Here is a 21,999-nt window from a genome sequence, read left to right on the forward strand (position 1 = left end):
AAAGGCAGCTGCCTCTCCAGTGGCTGGGAAATGTCAGACAGCCCTGGCTCTATCTCTGCGTCCGATGCAGAGCATCCATCAGAGCCTCCCCCAGACTCCAGAACTGGCCCAAGTTCCTCCCCAACCTCGTCTGAGTCTGAGTCTGCCGCCAGCTCTGCTGGCAGCTGGTGGGCCATAACATCTGACTTCTTTGTTTGATTTTTTATGTCTACAGCTAAAACTCTTTTTAACAAGTGGCTACAGTCTAGTTCAGATTTAAATCCAACTGTGTTCAATCACAAAATCAGTGACTACATTGCTCTTTAATTAATTGGCACAAAAAAATCATAACACTACAATGCAAAGCAATAAAAAACAGGTTATGACAAATGATTTACTTTCTCTTTAAATGTCATGCCATGTAAACTATGTTAACAAGATAACTGCCCAATTATTTACTAGATGACAGAATAATGTCTTTTGCCATAGCATCGTATTAAACAAACAATGAAATTATTGTTAGAAAATAATACACGCGCACACCTACATATATCAGCAGCAGCAACAACTATTCCAGCTTTTAATTAAGATGACATAGGCCAATCTGCCTTTTTCAATTGCAATGATAATTAAAAATTTTAAAAGCTAGAAAAGAAAGCAACAGCATTGCTTTTCAACTGCAAATCTGAGCATTGAGAGAAATCATGAGATCATTTGTCCTGCCAAAGAATTCCTTGACTTCCGGAACCTCATAACACCTGGCCTTTAAGGTGAGAGTGATTATTACGGTCCTAGATTAAAAGGTGAGAGAGAAAACAAAATTTCCCTCCACTTTCTCCCAGTATGTGTGTCTGCAGGAGTGGGAAGGGGTCAAAAGAGTTCAAAATGGGAGCCACAACTACGTGGTTGCAATGTACGTTAAAAGGAGGAGGATTTGACCATCTGGTTGTGGCCATCTTAACTTTCTGACCTCCCCCTTCCCACGGACTCCCTGCTCCCAGTCACCACCTGCTGAATCAATTCTTTTTTGTTGTTCACCTTCCTCCTTTGCAATACAGGTAGTCCTCGACTTACATAACCATTCATTTAGTAACTGTTTGAGGTTACAGCAGCATTGAAAAAAGCAACTTACAACCGGTTCTCGTACTTAACAACCCTTGCAGCATTCCCCACAGTCACATGTTCAACATTTGAGCACTTGGCAACCAGCTTGGTTTTATAACATTTGCAACATCCTGAGGTCATGTGATTGCCACTTGTCACCTCCCAGCTGACTTCCAACAAGCAAAGTAAATGGGGGAAACTGGATTCATTAACAATCACATCATTCTCTTAACAACTGCATCGATTGCTTAACAACCGTGGCCGAAAAGGCTATATGCAATCAGGCATGACTCATTAATAACTATCTTGTTTAGCAATGGAAATTCTGGTGCCAGTTATAGTCCCAATTTTGTGCCAGTATGGTCAGTAAGGACTACCTATAACCAGGGGTGGGTTCTACTTACCTTTACTACCGGTTCGCAACGGGATCGTGCACACAGATCACTTGTGAAGACGTCAGGGTCAGTGGGCGGAGCCTCCTGCCAGTTTTACTACCGGTTCTATAGAACCGGTCCGAACCAGGGGCAACCCACCACTGCCTGTAACTCAAGTAGAGAACTAAGTTCCCTTTACAGAATTATTACAGAATAACAGAACTGGAAGGGACCTTGGAGGCCTTCTAGTCCAACCCCCTGCTAAAGCAGGAGACCTGATACAATTCTGGATAAATGGCTGTGAAATCTCCTCTTAAACCCAACAGTGATGGTACCTACAACTTCTAGAGGCAACCCTGTTCCACTATGTAATTCATCTCACTGTCAAAAATTCCTCCTTAGTTCTAGGTTGAAACTCTCTTTGTTAAGCTTCCACCCATTACTTCTTGTCCTACTCCCCCCTCCTTTATTTTTTTTATCCCTTTATTTTTTTTTAAGGTTATAAGTATGAGAACTGGTCATAATTGTTTTTCAGTGCTGCTGTAACCAGATACTTGAGGGAGCAAGTTTTCATTATCAGCTTCCAAATAGCCCAAGAAACATACAATGGTGAAACCGTTCCACCTCATTTGACTAAGAAAATCACAAAAAAAGAAATAATAAAGCCAAGTGAGAAAGAGGAAAGAAGGATAATTATTTTCAACAAAGAGTTTCTCCTGTGATTCAAACCAGCAACAGCTGTGATATGAGTTTTACTATTTTGTAACAAGGGGAAGATGAAAGTACTCATAAACCAGTAGAATAATAAGAAAAAAATTATTTGCTATGCTGCATGTGTTAGAATACATCAGGAGTGTCAAACTCGCATTGTCGTGTCGTCACGTGACAAATTGCAACTTTTTCCCCCTTCGCTAAACCGGGGGTGGGGGTGGCCAGCGGGTAACCCATCCGACCCACGGGCTATGAATTTGGCACCCCTGGAATACATATTAGAATTTATTTTGTATTGCAACAACTACAAGAATTAGTATTGCAAGAATTCAGCAGTAGATGGCAGTATTTATTGTGCATCTATGGTTATAATCGGTGGTTTCTTTATGTTCTGAGGAGAGTTTCCTGTTACAGTTATACAGTTGAGCAGTAAAGCACATGGTGACTGTACTCTTTGTTCTGTGGTGCTTTATATAAAACAGAATTTCTAACAGTATGTGAATATTGATGCTTTCATTTTGCATCTATAAATTAAATTCAATTTTGTGTACATAGGTGCAGAAAGAGAGAAAGGGGAGAATATGTGAATACATGTAGACCTTGTTAACAACCAGCAGCTGTTTGAAATTATAATGGCAATAAACAAATGGTACTTACCACTGGTCCTTAAACTTCTGACCATCCTATATAGTATTCCTGAGGTCATTTGATCGCAATTTGGATGCCTGGCAACTGGCTTGCCTTTATAAAAATTGTAATGTCCCACTGTTATACGATCGCCATTTGCGACCTTCCCTGCCAGCTTCTCACAAGCAATACAGAAGCCGGCAGGGCAGGTTGCAAGCTGCTCCAGTAAGTCGCTCACTGCTTCCTCCACCCATCAACAACTATCCTAGGCCTTGTCACATTGGAGCCATAGCTTATCTCCCTGCGTGCTTGCAAGCCACCTGGGACTTGTTTTAACAACCCATGATTTTCAGTTAAAGATGGCAATGGAGAGTGCCACGATTGCTGTCACTAAACAATGCGGCTCTGCAATGCTGTGCTTTATGATTGTGTCACTTAGTGTCCAGACCTGTTTTTCCTCAGCTGCTGTCAACTTCAGCTGCCATGAGCAAAAAGCCAAGCAGCTTAAACGGTGAACCCAATATGTCTGGGGGGGTGGGGAGCAGGGAGGCTTAGTTTCTAATTCACCCTCCTGCATAGGGACGCTCACTGGTGATGTCCTGTTTATTGTTGTAAAGGCTTTTGTATATACTAATCTGGTCTTGATTGGTCTTAAAGTTAGTAATATGGCAGATCATTACCTACTGTATATCTGTGATTCACCAGCCTCCTTACAATCCAAAGGCCTTTTATCTACTAGGATAAACTTGTTTTTGTACACTTCAGAAGTGTGCCTAAAAAGAAGAGGTAAAGATGCAAATAGGTTAATAAATGAGCTTTGAACCCTAAAATAAATGACTGATTAACTCACTCCTCCCACATCAGAACTTCTAAGTGTTTTGGCTGAATAATGTGCAATCATGTGCAATCAGCTAAACGTAGGTTGCCAGAGCTCTGTGTATTGCTCCAAGTGTATGTGCATCAGGCACAGGAAACTACCGCCCAATTCTCATCTCCTTGGAGTTCTGCTTTGTTGTTTTTGTTTCTTCCACATCCCCTTCCCTTCCGAACTCTTTTCTCGTAATTATATTTCCACTGCAGGAAGGAGAAAAAAAATAGTTTGGGATATTTTTCTGCAGAAAGAATTACAGAAAAAAACTAGGAAATTCTTTATACAAATTGTGATTGTCAGATTGCACTCACGAGAGCTGCATGTTTTTAAACTCAATATCCAGAGGACTCCTCTATCTTAATGCAATTTGATCCAAAACCTTTTTTTTATTATTTATGTTAACTCCTATCTTGTCTAATGGGTTCTGAATACATCTGCACTTATCTTCCTTTTAAAACATCAAGACTGCATCAGACTTCTTGCAGAAGTCCTTCAGATACCCCATTTCCCATCTAAGAAACCTCCACGACCCTCTAAAAGGATGCAAATGACCAGCTGTCTGCAAGGAATATAAATCCTTCCATTCCCCACCATCCAGTCAGAGCTGAAGAGCTTCTTGGGTGAGAAACGAAACGTCTTCAAAGAAAAACCAGAAAGTCCAGTTGCCTCTTGAAAAAAGCACCTTTGGGATTTTCTAACCTACTTTGAAAAATCTGAAGGCAAATGAAATGGATAGTTGCAAAGATGAATCTCTCTTAAAATAACAACACTCACAGCATGCAGAGAAGAAACAGTCAAAAACAAATGATTTTCTTAATAGGCTTGGGATTTTTTCATTTTCTTTTCCTCAGAAATCTATGAAGAATCAAGCAAAAAGTTTATGTGAAAAGAATTGGCCCGAATTACCTGAAGAATAGAACCAATTTAAAGAAACTAGTCAGTTTGATTTATGGTGGATCCATTTGGCCAAAAGGACAAAGCTGAGGCAATATTTATAACCAGCAGAATAATGTCTGTTATGGATCCACACTTATATTTAATTATACCATATTTAAAATTACATGGGGAGGGGTCATTGACTTTTCTAGACTAATTTAGACAATTATGATCTCTGGTGTTAATGGCTTTATGCCACAAATATAAATTTAAACACAGGTGTTTAAAACTTGAGCAACTTGGAATCTAGCCTAAGAGGCTGCACACCTTAGTTGCTCCAGTGGGTCTATGACATCAGGAACGGTGCTTGAGGGCCAAATGGAGATAGTCACCAATGGTGGAGAAGAACGGGCAGAGTGAAGAAATGGCCTTATGTAGGCCTCTTCTAGGCTCTACCAAGCTAGATAGGATTAGGATTCTGAGCCAGATGTTCTCCACTCTGCTTTAGAGGTCAAAATATGTCAGAAATGGCTACCCTTGCTCTGCTATGCATATATTGCTTCCAAGTTCTGCCCTCAAGATACTGTTGCTTTCTCCACCTCTTTTCAGTTACACAATGAGATCTTTCTTTCCCCAGAACTAGAAACTTGAGCCCAAGGAGGTTCTCTAATGATTATCATTGAGGACGATTTCATATTTCCAATGGCAGTCTTCCAGTACTTGAATGGCTGCCATAGGGAAGAAGGGGCTGATTATTCTCCATAGCATCTGAGGGCAGGACAAGAAGCAATGGGTGGAGCTCATCAGAGGGAGAGCCAACCTGGAAATAAGGAGGAATTTCCTGACAGTAACAATGGTTAATCAAATTCAACACTTGCTTCCCGGAGTCATGGATGATGCCTTACTGGAGGCTTGGGCAACCCTCTAGGATGGTAGAAGGACTCCTGCCTTGGGCAGGGGATTGGACTAGAAGACCTCCAAAGTCCCTATAGGGGTGGGCTGCTGGGGGTTTGCAGGGGTTTGGGAGAACCTCTAGCTAAGATTCTGTGCAGCTCAGAGAACCCCCAAATCCCACTCCTGGCTGGGCCCACCCACCCTGCCCCTCCCCTCCCAGGAGTCCCCACACGGCCCATTTTGGATGCAAGTAAGTGCAGGGCGTGCGGGGAGGCTCGGGGAGGGTGAAAAACGGGCCTACCGGAAGTTCAGGAAGGCCGGAAACAGGCCCATTTCAGGCCTCCAGAGGGCCACCAGAGCCTGGGGAGGCCGTTTTTGCCCTCCCAGAAGCTCGAGGAAAGCCTCCGGAGCCCGGGGAGGGCAAAAAGCACCCCCACACACACACACCATGGTGCGGGAGGCTGACTAGGTCACTCCCACCCAGCAACTGGGCAGAGAACCCCTTGTTAAAATTTTTGAAGCCCATCCTGGGTCCCTACCAATCCTATGATTCTATCTATCTTCAGTATAGGATTTCCACATGCAACAGTATCCTAGGTTTGATAGGTCCAATCTGGCAAGGCTTCTCTTATGTAAACTTTAGCTTACAAAGCCTCCTATTAAAAAATATTTAAACACGTTTGGCCAAACAAATGCCAAATGCTAAAAGTACCATTTGGACTCTGCACCTATTTCTTTTCTTCTTCTTCTTTTTTAGTTGGAAATGTGTTGTGTTTTAGATTAACAAAAAATTAAGCATTAACTGAACACTAGAATACCAAAAACAGAAAAATATTAAAGAATAACATTCCAGAATTACAAATTAATGATGCTACATTTTAAATTGGGGGCTACAACTGAAGGATCCCAGCATTTTGTACCCATTGTCTCACAGAGATACTTGGCTCACGGTGTCAGATACCAGTCAGATATGAAGAATGACTGCATTTACATCGGCCTTGCCACTCATTGAACACTTGTTCTCATGTAATGTGGTAATGTTATACTAGCCAGGCTCGCGGGTTTGCTACTCCCCATTGCAACAGAATAAGCCACTGGAAGTTGATTGGCATCTGTGGAACATGTCGGGAATACAAATTGTTGCTTTCCTCTTCTGTTTCTGTGGGATAGGGGCAATTATTGCAGCCACGGCCTCAAACGAATGGAAAGTCACCAGCCGAGCATCTTCAGTGATAACGGCAACTTGGGTCTTCCAAGGTCTCTGGATGAACTGCGCAGGAAACGCGATGGGTGCTTTCCACTGTAGGCCTCATCTGACTATCTTCAACATAGAGGGTAAGCTACCGAACAGTGGCGGATAGTCATACAACGGCTGAGGGGCTCGTGAATAAACGGAGCATGGATGTCTAGGAACCAATGTGGTTTTATTGGTAACCTGATATTTGTAGGCGTAGAGCACTAGAGTTCTGCAGGGAGCAGAAGCTGATTTCCAGACTGTTTATCGCTATTATTACTAACAATTTATCTACTATTAAATCTTTCGTTCTCATAATCTTTAACCAGGAAAAACATCATAGGGCAACGATTTTTGAACCAAGGTTTTTCATAACTTACAAGGATGCATTCAAAATCCAGGGCCCATAACTCTGTGGAATTGAAATCTAGCAAATTTTATAAATCTTTTCAGGACATAAAATTATCATTAAACATTTTATGAATACTACAAGGTGTCATCAAACATTTTCTGTAGCCAACTCCTGATGTTTGATTGTCTTATGCAGCTGAAGGAAGGGCTAATTTCAAATAGATTCATCTCTGAACAACTCCCTGAATTTTTAGGAACTTTTCAAGTACCGGTACTTAACCAGTAGAATCTGTGCCGTTGTTGAAGGCATAGAGGAATCTGGTAAGGAAATACCTCTGAAATGGTGATCCATAGAATCATCAGTTGTCTAGTAGGTTTTATCATTTCCCCCTTAAAGGAAAAGCATATTCAGTCTCTTGACCTGTTACATTACAACTGTGCATTTTCTATTTTACTGCTCAGGGATTCAAATGTAAACATATTCTGTTCCGTGCACCCTATTATATTTGCATAGGTTCACAAATGCATATTAAGATGTTAAGGCAGTTAGTGATAGCAGCTAAAAAGTCCAAACAAAAATACAGGTAGCTGTACTAGAAGCACATTGCAGGTTAAAAAGAAAAATTGCGTTCCTCCAAAGTGCTCCTTCGGGAAAAAGATTCCAGAATGCACATGCATAATCTCACATAGTTTCATTCAAGGCTCTAGAATTGCTCCATCCATCATTGCACGGTAGTCTTCTTTGAGAAAATGTTAGCACAATAGACTAGATTAGCACCGAGATTACATTAGGACAGGTGCTTTCATGGACTTTCAACAGAATGAAACGCAGGAGAAAAAAAGAATGGAAACTCATTGCTTGTAGAACTTGGACCCTTTCATTAAAAGTGCATTAAAAGTGTCTTGGAGGATGCAACATGTATGTTCTCTAATCATCACATTGCCATACTACTGGTCAGAGTTGTCATTTTATGAATCAAATAATCCTCTGGCATCTTAAAATTTGACATAATTATAGATATGCTTTTGTAGATAAGAACTGACTTTGTCACCAACCTGCAGTAACTGGGTCAGAAGTTTCTGCTATGAGAAAAAGAGGATAAAACACTTTTGATACAGATGGGGATGAAATAGAAGAGGAGATCAACTTTCCTTTCTCAAATTAATGCGTTTCACAGGGTTGTTGTAGTGGAGAAAATATAGGTAATCCATATTTCTGTTGTTAAGTGGGTCTTGCCTTATTTTATGACCTTCCTTGCCACAGTTGTTAAGTGAATCACTGCAGTTGTTAAGTTAGTAAGATGGTTGTTAAGTGAAACTGGCTTCCTCGTTGACTTTGCTTCTCAGAAGGGTACAAAGGTGATCACATGATCCCGGGACCCTGCAAATGTCATAAATATAAATCAGTTGCCATGCATCTGAATTTTGACCATGCTGCTATGGTCATTAAGTGTGAAAAATGGTCATAAGCCACTTTTTTCAGTGCCGTTCTAACTTCGAACAGTCACTAAATGAACTGTTGTAAGTCAACAACTACAACTGTTGGGAAAGGGAGAACTACAGTCTATACATATTCTTCAACTCTTGGAGAAAAGATCGACTATAAATCAAATGATTAATTTGCAAGGTACTTATTATGAGTGTCTGCATATATTAATTCCTAGGTTGGTTGGTTGGTTTATTAAATATGGCCACCCATCTCACTTGCATACACAGTTAAAATGCAAGTAAACATGACAATGTTCCACCATTAAAACCAACTTGAGAACAGTTAAAAGCTACAGTTAAAAAGTTAAAGATACATTCTACTACATCCAAACAGGTGTACTGGAAAATCTAGAAAAATAAAACGAGGCTAGATTTGTTTTGTCCCCATTAGGGTGTTCTTTGCTCAGTGTAAGATTAACAATACACACAAGTATGTTGCATAAATATGATAAACTCGGCATGGAATGGGATAGATAGGCCACTTGTTGGAGTTTTCTCCACAAAAATCTTTCCTTCCCATTTCAGCCCATGAGTAAAAGAAAAGAGCTGTATTTGGGGACAGCCTTACAATGGCAATGTTTGTTGTCTTTCTCTGACTCAAGGAAGCTAAGCATCTATGAAAGAAACCCATGTCAAATCAATAGGCTTCCATTCATGGCACTTCCTATGTATTGAACCTGATCCTATTTCCAAAGGTTTCTATTGTTTCTCTATCACATTCTGCCTTATCACAATGGACATTTTGCTAGCTAGATAAGAATATCCATGTTGGACATAACCAAACATTTATATATACTCTAAATCCAAGCCTGTGGGAATGAATTATGTGTATAAATCCACATTATGAAGAAATATGCAACACCCTTTTCTTTCTTTTAAAGTTATGCTACCTACACTGTAACTTAAATTAATAGTATATTGTAAATTTACTATTAATTTTAAATTGGGGGTTTTAAATTTTGGGAGTTTTAAATCTGAGCCGAAATTATGTAATAATTTTAATTATTTTTAACTGATGTTTGTCTTTGTGTTTTTAATAGGCTGTACACCGCCCTGAGTCCTTCGGGAGAAGGGCGATATAGAAATAAAATTATTTATTTATTTATTTATTATTTATTTATTTAAATTTAATAATAATGAATAAGTAAATATTACACTATTCATCTAGCAGACCAAGGCAACACAGATGGAGATTTTATCAACATCATAACAGTTCTTTGAGATTGATTAGCTGTTCAAACTTATCTTATTAGTTCCATGTTAAGATGGTACCTGCCTAATTTCCTTAACTCTATCACATTGTCTTTCTTTTGCTTGAGTAAAAACTGGTTTTGACTAATTCAGTAGAGTTATGATTTTATTTATTATTTTGGATAGAAATAATGCTTTCATCTTCTCCACACCCCTCAAGGGCTTACAAAGAGCCTCTTTGTACTCAATCATTTCTGGGACAATGCACTTGTTGATCTTTGTTACAAAATTAAGCCGTATGCCGTTTTCTCTAAAACTAACTATGAGCAGTTCAAAGATATATCAGAGGCTTTCTGATTCTGAAATGATATGGGAAAACAGCAGCAGAGATGGATTGGCAATACACAAGGCTCATAATTGCTGCCATTGTTTCTGATTTTCCAATATAGTAACAGTTTCCACAATAAAGGTAAAAAACCTTGCTCAGCAATTTTTGGAGGAAGGAGAGGTTACACGTCTCACGAATAAACAAGATATTAATTTCTCCTCAGTTGAAGAACCAGTTAGCCCCTTGACCCATTGGAACTTAAGAGAGGGCTCTTATGCAATAATTTATGTCTTGCTTTGAATTGGACTGGGGTGTTTTCCTTCCAGAACTTAGGATAACATAGTTGGAAGGCATCTTGGAGGTCATGTTGTATAAAGATGGTGAATAATATGTGAGAACAGAATGTTTATTGGGAGAAACAAAATTGGTTCTATGTAATAACATGCTTGGATGGGAGATTGGGTATACTAGGAAGAAAATAAGATGAAGCTGTGGGGATGGGTTACTTAGGAAAAGTGTGTAGTAAAACAAAAAGATAGGATCAAAATTGAATGGATATTAGATTCAGTGTAGACTACATTTAGAATTGAGTGGCCAGTGAAGAAATATGCACTGGGGTGGTTTGGTCACACAGAAGTGAATGAGGATAGAATCACAAAATAAATATACGAAGAATGAGTGGATTGAGAGGGAGGAAAAATATTACCTAATACATACTTGACAAAAAAAATAAAAATAAATAAAGATAAATTTGTCACATAGTTTAAAAAGATAACCGGGAAATTATCATTTTTGTATGATTCCTAACTGACTTTATTCCTAAGTATTGAGCACTGTTTGGTTGGTGAAGGAACTGGTGAAGAAAGCAGGAAACTGTGAACTCTACTCCTACCTTAGTCATAAAAGGTGGTTGGAGGTCTTTGGGCCAGTGATTCAAGTTAGTTAGTTAATTAGTTAGTTAGTTAGTTAGTTAGTTAGTTAGTTAGTCAGTCAGTCAGTCAGTCAGTCAGTCAGTCAGTCAGTCATACAGTGTGTATGTGTATGTGGGGGTATATAATAATTGCATATGCACAATAAAATATGTAGTATATCTGGATGTTACAAAAGGCTAGAGAGCGTTTTTAACAGTTTAGAAATGGCACAATTCACATGTTCTCTCAAAATATATATTTTAGAGGTTTTATTGATTTCTGAAATACCACCAAGTATTTCCAAACCTCTTTTCCCAAAGCAATACGAAGAGATGTTCCAAGTATTCTAGGTAAATATAGCTGTAATATATAAAGCAGGGAGAAATGTGTTTCATTCATACTGGAGGTAACCTTACCTTATTAACACTCCCTAAAAGGATCAGAATGCAGTTATCTCTTGAGATCCATACATTTCTGATTTTGCAATAGTCAATAAACTGTAAAGAATTACCAGTAGTACATTAAAAATGCATTGAATTGTATTGGCAATATACACAAACATTTAAATTTGTATGGAAAAATGCATACAAAAATAGGCATATTCATGGAACTGCAGACAAAATGTCACTTTTTTAAAATCTGGGTTGAAAAATTTTCTTGAGTATTGTGGAGAAATGAGACCATCAAGAAAAGTGAATCATTGTCATCAAATTTTTAGTCAATCGTAGGACAACATAGAACGGTGAATAATTGAATTTGATGGTTTATCTTCCATTAATATGAATCCATTTTAATGGTTGTTGCTGTACATTCAATAGCTTTATAGAAATTAAAAGGAAATAGGTCAATATCGGAAAGTATATTTTTAAATGGCCTAAGTTTTAGTCAGAGTAGAATAAAATTATTATTATTTTATCCAGATGGATAAGAGATTATCTGGACTGAATTGCATATTCAGGACACAGCTTCATGAGATATATGGTGCATACGAATAAGGCTATATGACTTCTGGTGTGATAATTTCTCACTACTAAAAGTGGCGGTGTGAAAACATGGAACTCCCACATGATTTTCTATTGCCCAAACTGGCCAGAATCTTGTAGCATTCTATGGACAGTTATTTTGTGCTTTTATATTAAGATGTAATATCTGATTAACTATATTAACACATGAGGTGATGTCTTTATAGACTTCAAAAACAGGGACAGTGGACTTTGTCTACTGTTTTTCAAATGATAATGATAAGCAAATTGTTCCTGGAATTACATGTCATTTTGAAATGGCCCATTGGTTCAGAAGGATGAACCCTGATGTAGGCTTCCAAAGGAAATGAGAACTCAAGACTTTAATACCATATTTTTCGGAGTATAAAACGCACCGGAGTATAAGATGCACCTTAGTTTTTGGGGAGGAAAATAAGAAAAAAGCTGATTGGCAGGTGGATCAGCCTCCCAGAATACCCCCAATCAGCTGTTCCCAGAGGTGAATTTTAGCAACAGGTTCCTTGACTGTGAGCTCTGTGCCTTGCTTTTTTTTTCTGCCTCTGAAACTTCTGAAACTCTGTTTCAGAAAAAACTTTTTTCCTGCCTCTGAAAGCCTTTGAAACAAAGCTTCAGAAAAAAGCCTCTGAAGCTCTGTTTGGGGGCTTCTTTTCTGAAGCTCTGTTTGGGAGCTTTTTTTCTGAAGCTCTGTTTGGGGACTTCTTTTCTGAAGCTTCGTTTCTGATGCTTTTTTCAGCCTCTGAAACCTCCATTTAAGAAGCTGGACGGGCTATATTTGGAGTACACCCTCTTTTTTGGGTGAAAAAGGTGCATCTTATACTTATACTCCAAAAAATACGGTATTTCCTTTTGCAAATGGAGGCAATCCAATATGTATGTATGTATGTATGTATGTATGTATGTATGTATGTATGTATATAAATAATTGAAATGAATCAGGAGGGTTATTCCCAGTGGTGGGATTCAGCCAGTTCTCACCACTTCAGGAGAACCGGTTGTTAACTTTCTGAGCAGTTTGACAAACTGGTTGTTGGAAGAAATCATTAGGGCAGAGAACCGGTTGTTAAATTACTTGAATCCCACCACTGGTTATTCCTAATGTGTATGCCCAAAACCAAATAATTCTGAAAACAGAATTTCCCAACGAATCATTTTGTTTTCTGTTACTTTTACTTTTTAAGCAACAGAAAAATAAGTGGAAGAGGAAGGGCTGAAGACAGAAAAAAAAGATAGATGGAGGGAGGGCAGGCGCTCATGCAGAGTTTTACAAAGAAAAATAGTTTACAAAGGCTTTAGAGACCCATTTTGTTCCTGAAAACATTTTTATATTTTTTAAAAAAAAAAACTAAAATGGGCCAATTTAGGGACATTGGAGGTTTTAAGAGCTATCGTGGGTGTCATAAGCCTTTCCAATTTTGTTCCTCCAAAGCTGAGAAGAAGAAAAAAAAAGCTCAAAACTTTTCACTCCCATCTCTCTATTTGCACTGTTGCTATAATGCAAGTACACAATAGATACAAACTTAAGGTAAACCGCTCCAAACTCGATTGCAGAAAATACGACTTCAGCAACAGAGTGGTCAATGCCTGGAATGCACTACCTGACTCTGTGGTTTCCTTGCCCAAACCCCCAAAACTTTAACCTTAGACTATCTACTGTTGACCTTACCCCATTCCTAAGAGGTCTGTAAGCACATAAGCACACCAACGTGCCAACCGTCCCTGTCCTAATGTCCCCTTTTATATGTATCCATTTCATGTATTCATAATCATATTTATACTTATATCTGTTATCTAATACATGCTTGACAAAATAAATAAATAATAAATAATAAAATAATAACTCCCAAATTTCCCAGCCAGCGTGGCTGGTTTAGGAATTTTGGAAGTAGATGTCCACACATCTTAAAATTGCCAAGTTTGAGAAACATTGGTGTAGGGGAAATTCTCACCACATACTCTGTTTCTAAGCAACCGTCTCTATGGGTTGAAGTTGAACCTGTGCGACATTGCTGAAACTCATATTGTAACATTCTTTTTTTTTTCCCCTTTCCTTTCCAGCTTCTCACATAATCAAGCTCAGACTTGTTCTGCACAATTTGTCCCAAACTAAGCAGCAGGATTAGATGGCTCATTAAGGAATTAATTCCAGCAAATACATTCCAAACCTGACTTTAAAAAAAACAAAACAAATGGAAACTCCATTTCAGATGGGCTAGGTATTAATTAAGTGGCCATGCTGAAATCAGAGGCATTGGCACAAAATTGGAATTAATCTTATTCTAGTGCTTTAGCCTCTGGGTGCTGAGAACTAGCATCCATAAAATTATTTTAATGACACCGAGATTTTTTTTTCTGACAAAAATGCTCCTTACTTCATTACCTACTTTAGAATTGGGATTTGAAAGTGTGATTAGAAATGTTATGAGACATTAGGTGAAACCATCTCAGAGATTTTAAATCTTGAGAGCTACACTAGTTAAATTATGTAACAGGAAGTGACTCTTGCTTTCCCAAAAGTATATATATTTGGTATTAGTCATAGTGATTCCTAATGGATCATTAAATTCCTTACTCATACAATAAAAGCCATTTATTTCTGAATCAGCTATAGCTGTCAGAATCTCTCACTGAAATTACATTTCCTCTACAGTCAGGTTTCCCCTAGCCAGAAGTCTTCCTTATGTTCCCATGTCTACCCATCAAATGCTTCTGCTTAGTTTTTGGTTCACCTCACCAGCTGGTCAGGATTTTTCTAATAGTGAACAATGATTGGGAGTAATTTAGAAACAGAGTTATTAATTAGATCAGTATTAAGAATTGTTTCCCTTGGTGTAGCTAATCAAAAAAGCCATTAAGTATAAAGAGCCTATTTGTAACACCTTTTATTATTTTTACAAATAATTCAAGGTGGCAACAGTGGTGGGATTCAAATAATTTAACAACTGGTTCTCTGCCCTAATGACCGGCTGGGTGCGCGTGGCCATGGTGGGCATGGCCAGGGTGTGTGATAGGCAGCACTCGGCCTCCTGCACCCCCTGGGAGCAAAAATGGGCCATGCCCCATTTTGGGCCTAGTAGGTCTCCCTGCAGCCTCCTGGGAGCAAAAACAGGCTGCGGGGGCTCCACACCACACTCTCCTGTGCCCCTTTTTGGGCCTAGTTGGCCCCTCTTCAGCCTCCTGGGAGCGAAAATGGGCCATGGGGGGGGACACCCTGCACACACACCCTGCATCCCATTTTGGGTCTAGAAGGCCTCCCTGCAGCCTCCTGGGAGCAAAAACGGGCCACAGGGGAGCACCCTGCATCCCCCTACGCCCCATTTTGGACCTAGTAGGCCTCCCTGCACTTACCTGGGAGCCAAAAGGGGTGCGTGGGGACTCCTGGAAGGGGCAGGGAGGGGAGGGGCCAGCCAGCAATTTAACTACTGGTTTGCCCAAATCAGCCCAAACCGGCTGAATCCCACCATTGTGTGGTAAATATATCCAACACACCTTCCTTCCTTCTACTTTCTCCACAACAACAATCCTGTGAGTTGTCTAGGGAGATTCTCACTCATCCAGGTCATGGTCATTCCAAAGGTGCTTTTTCAAGAGACAACTGGATTTTCTGGTTTTTCTTTCTTGAACAGCATTCTCTCACTAGAGGGGGAGGAATACAACATCATCTATCTCCAGTCTATAACACAGTCCTTTCATGATACCAAGAAGGCTTCACACCCATTTGCACTACTCAGGTGGCCCTGATGACATACAGTAGATAAACCTCCAGGTGGCCTCAACAACTCGCTAAAAGAATGCAAATGACCAACTGTCTGCAAGGAGTATACCTCCTTCCATTTCCCACCATCCATTCATCAAAAAGCTGAAGAAGCTTCTTAGATGAGAGGCGAAACGTCTTCAAAGAAAAACCAGAAAGTCCAGTTGTAAAAGCACCTTGGGGACAATCCTGTGAGATAGGTTGGACTGAGAGTAAGTGACTGGCCCAAAGTCACCCAGCTGGTTTTCATGCCTACAACTCCTGGCTCCTGCTTTCTAGTCTGTTGCTTTAACCACTAGACCAAACTGGCTATTGATTTTATGATTTTGGTGGATTCTGCCAACTCATTCTCAATAAAATCCATGATAATTTCTCTGATATTCCAGAAAACTCCAAGAACAGATGAGGGCATTCTGGTCTTTAAAAGAAAAGTTCTATACATGACTTTAAGGGGGAAAATACATCTTTTTTAAAAAAAAAAAAATCTGCCTTTTAACAATCTTTCCAGGATTTATTGGCCTTCTAATCTTGATAATTTATTAAATCACCACCTCATAGACACCTTTATATTTTAAAGTATATTGTGCAGAATTTACAATTCCAGCTTATTTTGAGTACTGCAAACTGGGATGTGAATAAAAACTCCCCACTATTATTTGGAATTTAAAAATCCTTTTATGTCAAACACTAAGAGATTTAATTAATTAATTCATGTATCTAATTGTTTAATTAGTAAGCTTGAAAGTACATGTTGTGATTTCCGGGCATCTGGGTTTCCCAGTTACATTCCAACTTAAGAGAAACAGAACATTCCTCAGCTTAATAAACAAATTTGCTAACTAACTAGAAAAAAATGAATACTTGAAAACTACTACCTGTAGATAAACATTATTATCTTTAGAAGGAAGATAATAAAGGGTCAACCCTATTAATAGGTCAAAAGTTTGTAGGCCAATGTGTCACTTATATCTGCCGATGTCCAGTTAATGAGTCTGAGGTGCTTGCGTGCACACAGCCATGTTTCATTCCTGCCGGAATATTTAGATTAAGGACTGATTTTCCTGAATGTTATTTCTGTCTTGATGTTCTTTGCTTCTAAAACTGTTTCCACTTTCACCCTCCTTTTTCCTAGTTAAATTATGCACTGCAGTATTTTGACAAGTTAATATAAACTGTACCAGAAAATGCTCTTCATACCAGTTTGTGTGCCAAGCATTGCTTGTCCTTTCTTAGCTATTGTTTAATACAAATGTGAGTGGATTTCTATGCTTTTTTTCCATTCTTTATCAGGCTTATATCTACATCTGATTCCATGACAGTTTTCACAATGCTTCTTACTACAACTACAGAATTACACTTAGCTTAATTCCATGTCAACCACTACTTGTATTAAATTAAGATTGCTGTTAATCTTTGCATTCATGAATTATTCTCTGGCCCCGTATCTCAAAGCTAACCAGGTATTGTTACATAGGGTGGCCATAATAATACAATTAGTTCCCTTTTTCATGTGATGCTGTTAAAAAAGCAGCAAAGGTTGGGTGTGTGGCTGTGACTGCCATCTGACTTGACCCAACAAAAGTTATTCCAGTTATATACTTGATTTCTAAAGATCTGAGACTGTCTGTGAATTTACAGTGCTGAATAGGAAGAACAATACTTTTTTATTGTTAGTTGTGAAGTCGTGTCCGACCCATCGCAACCCCATGGACAATGTTCTTCCAGGCCTTCCTGTCCTCTACCATCCTCTGAAGTCCATTCAAGATCACGCTTACTGCTTCAGTGACTCCATCCAGCCACCTCGTTCTTTGTCGTCCCTTTCTTCTTTTGCCCTCAATCGTTCCCAGCATTAAGCTCTTCTCCAGTGAGTATCATTCTCCAGTGAGAATGATACTAGACCAGTCCAATACTTGCAGCAGAAGTGACATTAAAAGCAAACTGCTTTTAATTAACTAATATTGAACAATTGATCTAAATCAGGGGTCAGCAACCTGCGTCTCTTTCCCCCTTTTGCTGCGGCTCCCTATCACTCAAACTATATGTCACAACCACCAATGTGTGACACCTGCTGGCATGCAATTTATTGAGCTTTTCAACCCCCGGTAGGCCAACCATAGATAAATCCAAGAAAAGAAAAGTTTCAGAAGAAAAGAGAACATTTAATTCAATTACATATGTTAGTTTTGTGGCCGCTCAAGAAATAGTCAGGCACGGAAAGGGTTTTGTGGCTCCCGCTGTTTTTTTTTCTTTGGGAAAATAGTCCAAATGGCTCTTTGACTGTTTAAGGTTGCAGACCCCTGATCTAAATAATCAAGCTCAACAGAAAAATATTCTTCATGAAGATATAGGTGAACTGTATAGGTGAACTATCAACTGATAGCAGTTGTAGAAGTGGCAGCAACTGGGATGGATTTTCAAGAGAGACCTAATAGGTTCACAGAAATTGTCAGGAGTTCCTGACAGCCATTTTAAAAGCAGGAGGTCTGGAATAACTGGATGCTTTCAGTTGGACATAGGATTCAGAAAACAGGACTACATGGACCAGCAGGATAGTTCTGCAGTCCTATGCCTAGATATATATGAAAGGGAAGCTAATTTTCTTCCCCTCAGTTATCAACTTCTTTTAAAATGGAAGGGCTGTCTTAGAATTGCTTAGAATACCACAGCGCCATGAATACTGTGAAGCAACTGGCCAATTTCATCTCCAGTTCAGAGCTACCATTCCTGTCAGATGAACAAGACATTTCGTCACTCTTCACTGTGCCATGTTTTGACCAGATTACAAACAGAATCTTAAAAGATACAAACCATGGCTTATAAATCACAATGGCTGTATGGTGACTAATGATATACCCCAGTGGTGAAATTCAATTTTTTTTACTACCGGTTCTGTGGGCGTGGCTTGGTTGGAGTGGCAGGGAAAGGATACTGCAAAATCTCCATTCCCACCTCACTCCAGGGGAAGGATACTGCAAAATCTCCATTCCCATCCCACTCTAGAGGAAGGATATTGCAAAATCTCCATTCCCACCCCACTCTGGGGCCAGCCAGAGGTGGTATATGCCGGTTCTCCAAACTACTCAAAATTTCCACTACCAGTTCTCCAGAACCTGCTGGATTTCACCCCTGATACACCCCCAAATAGATTATTTTTTAGTGTAATGAGCTCAGTGTCTTAGTACATTTTCACCATAAGGAAGAATAGGTTTTTCCCTCTTCTGGACCAAAAAAACAGACTTTGGATCACGCCCTGAGATGGGTTAAACTTCAACTCCTGTAATTTTCCAGTAAGGAGAACATTGACTGGAAATTTTGGGCCTGTATTTCCACAGAATTGAAGGGGATTCAGTGAGCAAGGCTAGTAACATAATATAGAATAGAATAGCAAAAAAAACCATGCCTGCCTGCCTGCCTGCCTGCCTGTCTATCTATCTATCTATCTATCTATCTATCTATCTATCTATCCATCCATCCATCCATCCATCCATCCATCCATCTATCTATCTATCTATCTATCTATCTATCATCTATTTATCTATCCATCCATCATCTATCTATCTATCTATCTATCTATCTATCTATCTATCTATCTATCTATCTATCTAATCTATTTACACATACAGTACCTGCTCTAAATGTGAGATGGTACTATAAAGCTATCCTTATGGTGCTCTTGCTTGCACAAGTGTATTATTCTCAAAGAAAAACAGCCTAGTTTCTTCCTTTCTTCCTTATTTAATTTAGAGGTTGCCTGACACCAAACGACTTCGGGTAACTTCCATTAGAACAGAACTATAGAACTGGGGAACAAACAGCCAGGTGTGTTTGGAACCCATCTGACATAACAACGGGCTCAGCACCCACCATAGCTCCAGGTCTGGGAGCACAGCCAGTCTTCAGGACTTTTGGAATATCGTCAGAGTAGGAGCTATGTCGATCTCTGGGAGTGTGCTGTTCCAGGGGGCAGGTGCCATGACAGTGAAGGAGTGGTCCCAGTAGATGTCACTGCATAATTGAAGGGACTGATAGCCAAACCTATTCCATGAAGGAATAGGTGGTAATCAGCACCTTGAACTGCACCCAGAAAGAAACTGGCAACCAATACAGAGGCATCAGGGTGTAGTGCATATGGCCCATTACTGCCCGTGATGCAACATTCTGAGTCACCTGTATCTTCCAGATGGGTCCAAAATGGCCTTCAATGATAGCCCCACATAATTCATATGTATTTAGGCCAGGGATGGGCAACTGTGGCCCTTTTACAACCTGTGGACTTCAACTCGCAGAATTCCTGATACAGCCAAGCTGGTTCAGGAATTCTGGGAGTTGAAGTCCACAGGTTGTAAAAGGGCCACAGTTGCCCACCCCTAATTTAGGCCAAACCATAACACCTTCTTCAAAAAGGCCTTTCCTCATTACTATCCTTTAGATTCCAGACAAAGCCCATCCTATTTCTTTAAATTTAGTTTTATTTTAATTAAATTATTTTTGTGGTTTCATACAATTTAGTAAAGTATTTCATTATGTGTTTTGATCATTTTAATATGTGGGTCTATAAACAAATCATTTGTAGAGTTAATGTTTTATTGGTACAATGTGCTTTTATTATTTATATTTTAATTAACGTTTGTTAAGCCACTTTACAAAAATCATGCAGAACTTTTCAACAAATTAGTAGACAAGAGTAAATAAATGAGGAGAAAACTATTTCTTATGTGGTTATTGACTACTGAATACTACAAGTATGAGTGTTAAAAGCATCCCTTCAGTTAAACAAGGTTACCAGGATAAAATAATGAATAGGTGGAGAATCTTTTATTAATATGCAAGAATCCAGACACAAACATATTCTTTGGATTTGTTGCCCTCTAGTGGTTTTATTGGAAATATATCTCTAAACTTTATAATTTAAGATTTCACACAGGGACCACATAAAACAAAGTGGACATACGTTAAAACCTACAATAAGAGAAGTGAGATAATTTTATTTATTAAAATACAGGTAGTCCTTGACTTATGACCACAACTGAGTCCAAAAATTTCTGTTGCTAATATATATATGCAAGCTTTGGTGTATTTGGGTCTTTTCCCGTGTAAGATTTATTTTATTTATTTTATTTTATTAAATTTCTATACCGCCCTTCTCCCGAAGGACTCAGGGCGGTGAACAGCCACGAGATAAAACACATAAATACAAAAAAATTAAAATGAATTAAAAATGAATTAAATAATTTGGCTGAATTTAAAATACCCCATACTTCAAAACAAATTAAAATTTACATTTAAAAAATCACATTTAAAAAGGGGAGAAGATTTAGGTCAGGCCAGCTTGATGGAATAGGAAAGTCTTAAGCGCGTGACGGAAGGTGCGCAGATCCGGGATCCTCCGTATCTCCGGGGGGAGCTCATTCCAGATCGTAGGTGCCCCCACAGAGAAGGCTGTCCCCCTAGGGGCCGCCAGTCGACATTGTTTGGCCGACAGCACCCGGAGGAGCCCCTCTCTATGGGAGCGTACTGGCCGGTGGGAAGCTATTGGTGGTAGCAGGTGGTCCCGTAGATAACCAGGTCCTAAGCCATGGAGCGCTTTAAAGGTGATAACCAGAACCTTGAAGCTCACTCGGAAGACCACCAGGAGCCAGTGCAGCTCTCGCAGGAGAGGTGTTACATGGGAACTCCACGTTGCTCCCATAACCACCCGTGCGGCCGCACTCTGAGCCAGTTGGAGCCTCCGAGTGCACCTCAAGGGGAGCCCCATGTAGAGAGCGTTACAATAGTCCAGACAAGAGGTGACGAGGGCGTGAGTGACTGTGTGTAGAGAGTCCCGATCTAGAAAGAGACGCAACTGGCAGATCAGGCAAACCTGATGAAAAATCCTCCCGGTCACGGCTGTCAAGTGCTCTTCTAAGGACAGCCGTGAATCCAGGAGGACGCCCAAGTTGCGAGCCCTTTCCGTGGGGGTCAATGCTTCGCCCCCAATAGTCAGCGATGGCACCAGCTGACTATATCGGGACATCGGAAACCACAGCCACTCAGTCTTGGATGATTTGAGCCTGAGCCTGTTTCTCCCCATCCAGATCCGTACGGCCTCCAGGCACCGGGACATCACTTCAAGGGCATCATTGGGGTGGTCCGGGGTGGAGATGTACAGCTGGGTGTCATCAGCGTACTGATGGTACTTCACCCCGAAACCACGGATGATCTCGCCCAGCGGCTTTACATAAATGTTGAACAAAAGGGGCGAGAGGACTGACCCCTGCGGCACCCCTCATATGAGGGGCCTCGGAGTCGACCTCTGCCCCCCTGTC

At 39.8% G+C, this 21,999-nt stretch overlaps 1 protein-coding gene across 1 annotated transcript in view; it reads left to right on the plus strand.

Annotated features, from left to right (window-relative positions):
* The first annotated feature begins 6,611 nt into the window (after nt 1-6,611).
* Nucleotides 6,612-21,999, plus strand: part of CLDN10 (claudin 10) — a 56,568-nt gene continuing 41,180 nt past the window's right edge. The window contains exon 1 of the mRNA XM_070943357.1: nt 6,612-6,771. Within this exon, the coding sequence (XP_070799458.1) occupies nt 6,702-6,771 (70 nt within the window). The 5' untranslated portion in view covers nt 6,612-6,701. The remainder of the gene's footprint in view (nt 6,772-21,999) is intronic.

Source organism: Pituophis catenifer, unplaced genomic scaffold (assembly GCF_029215685.1).
Source record: "Pituophis catenifer annectens isolate HBS135680 unplaced genomic scaffold, rPitCat1.0.hap2 SCAF_4, whole genome shotgun sequence".
NCBI classification, from domain to species: domain Eukaryota; kingdom Metazoa; phylum Chordata; class Lepidosauria; order Squamata; family Colubridae; genus Pituophis; species Pituophis catenifer.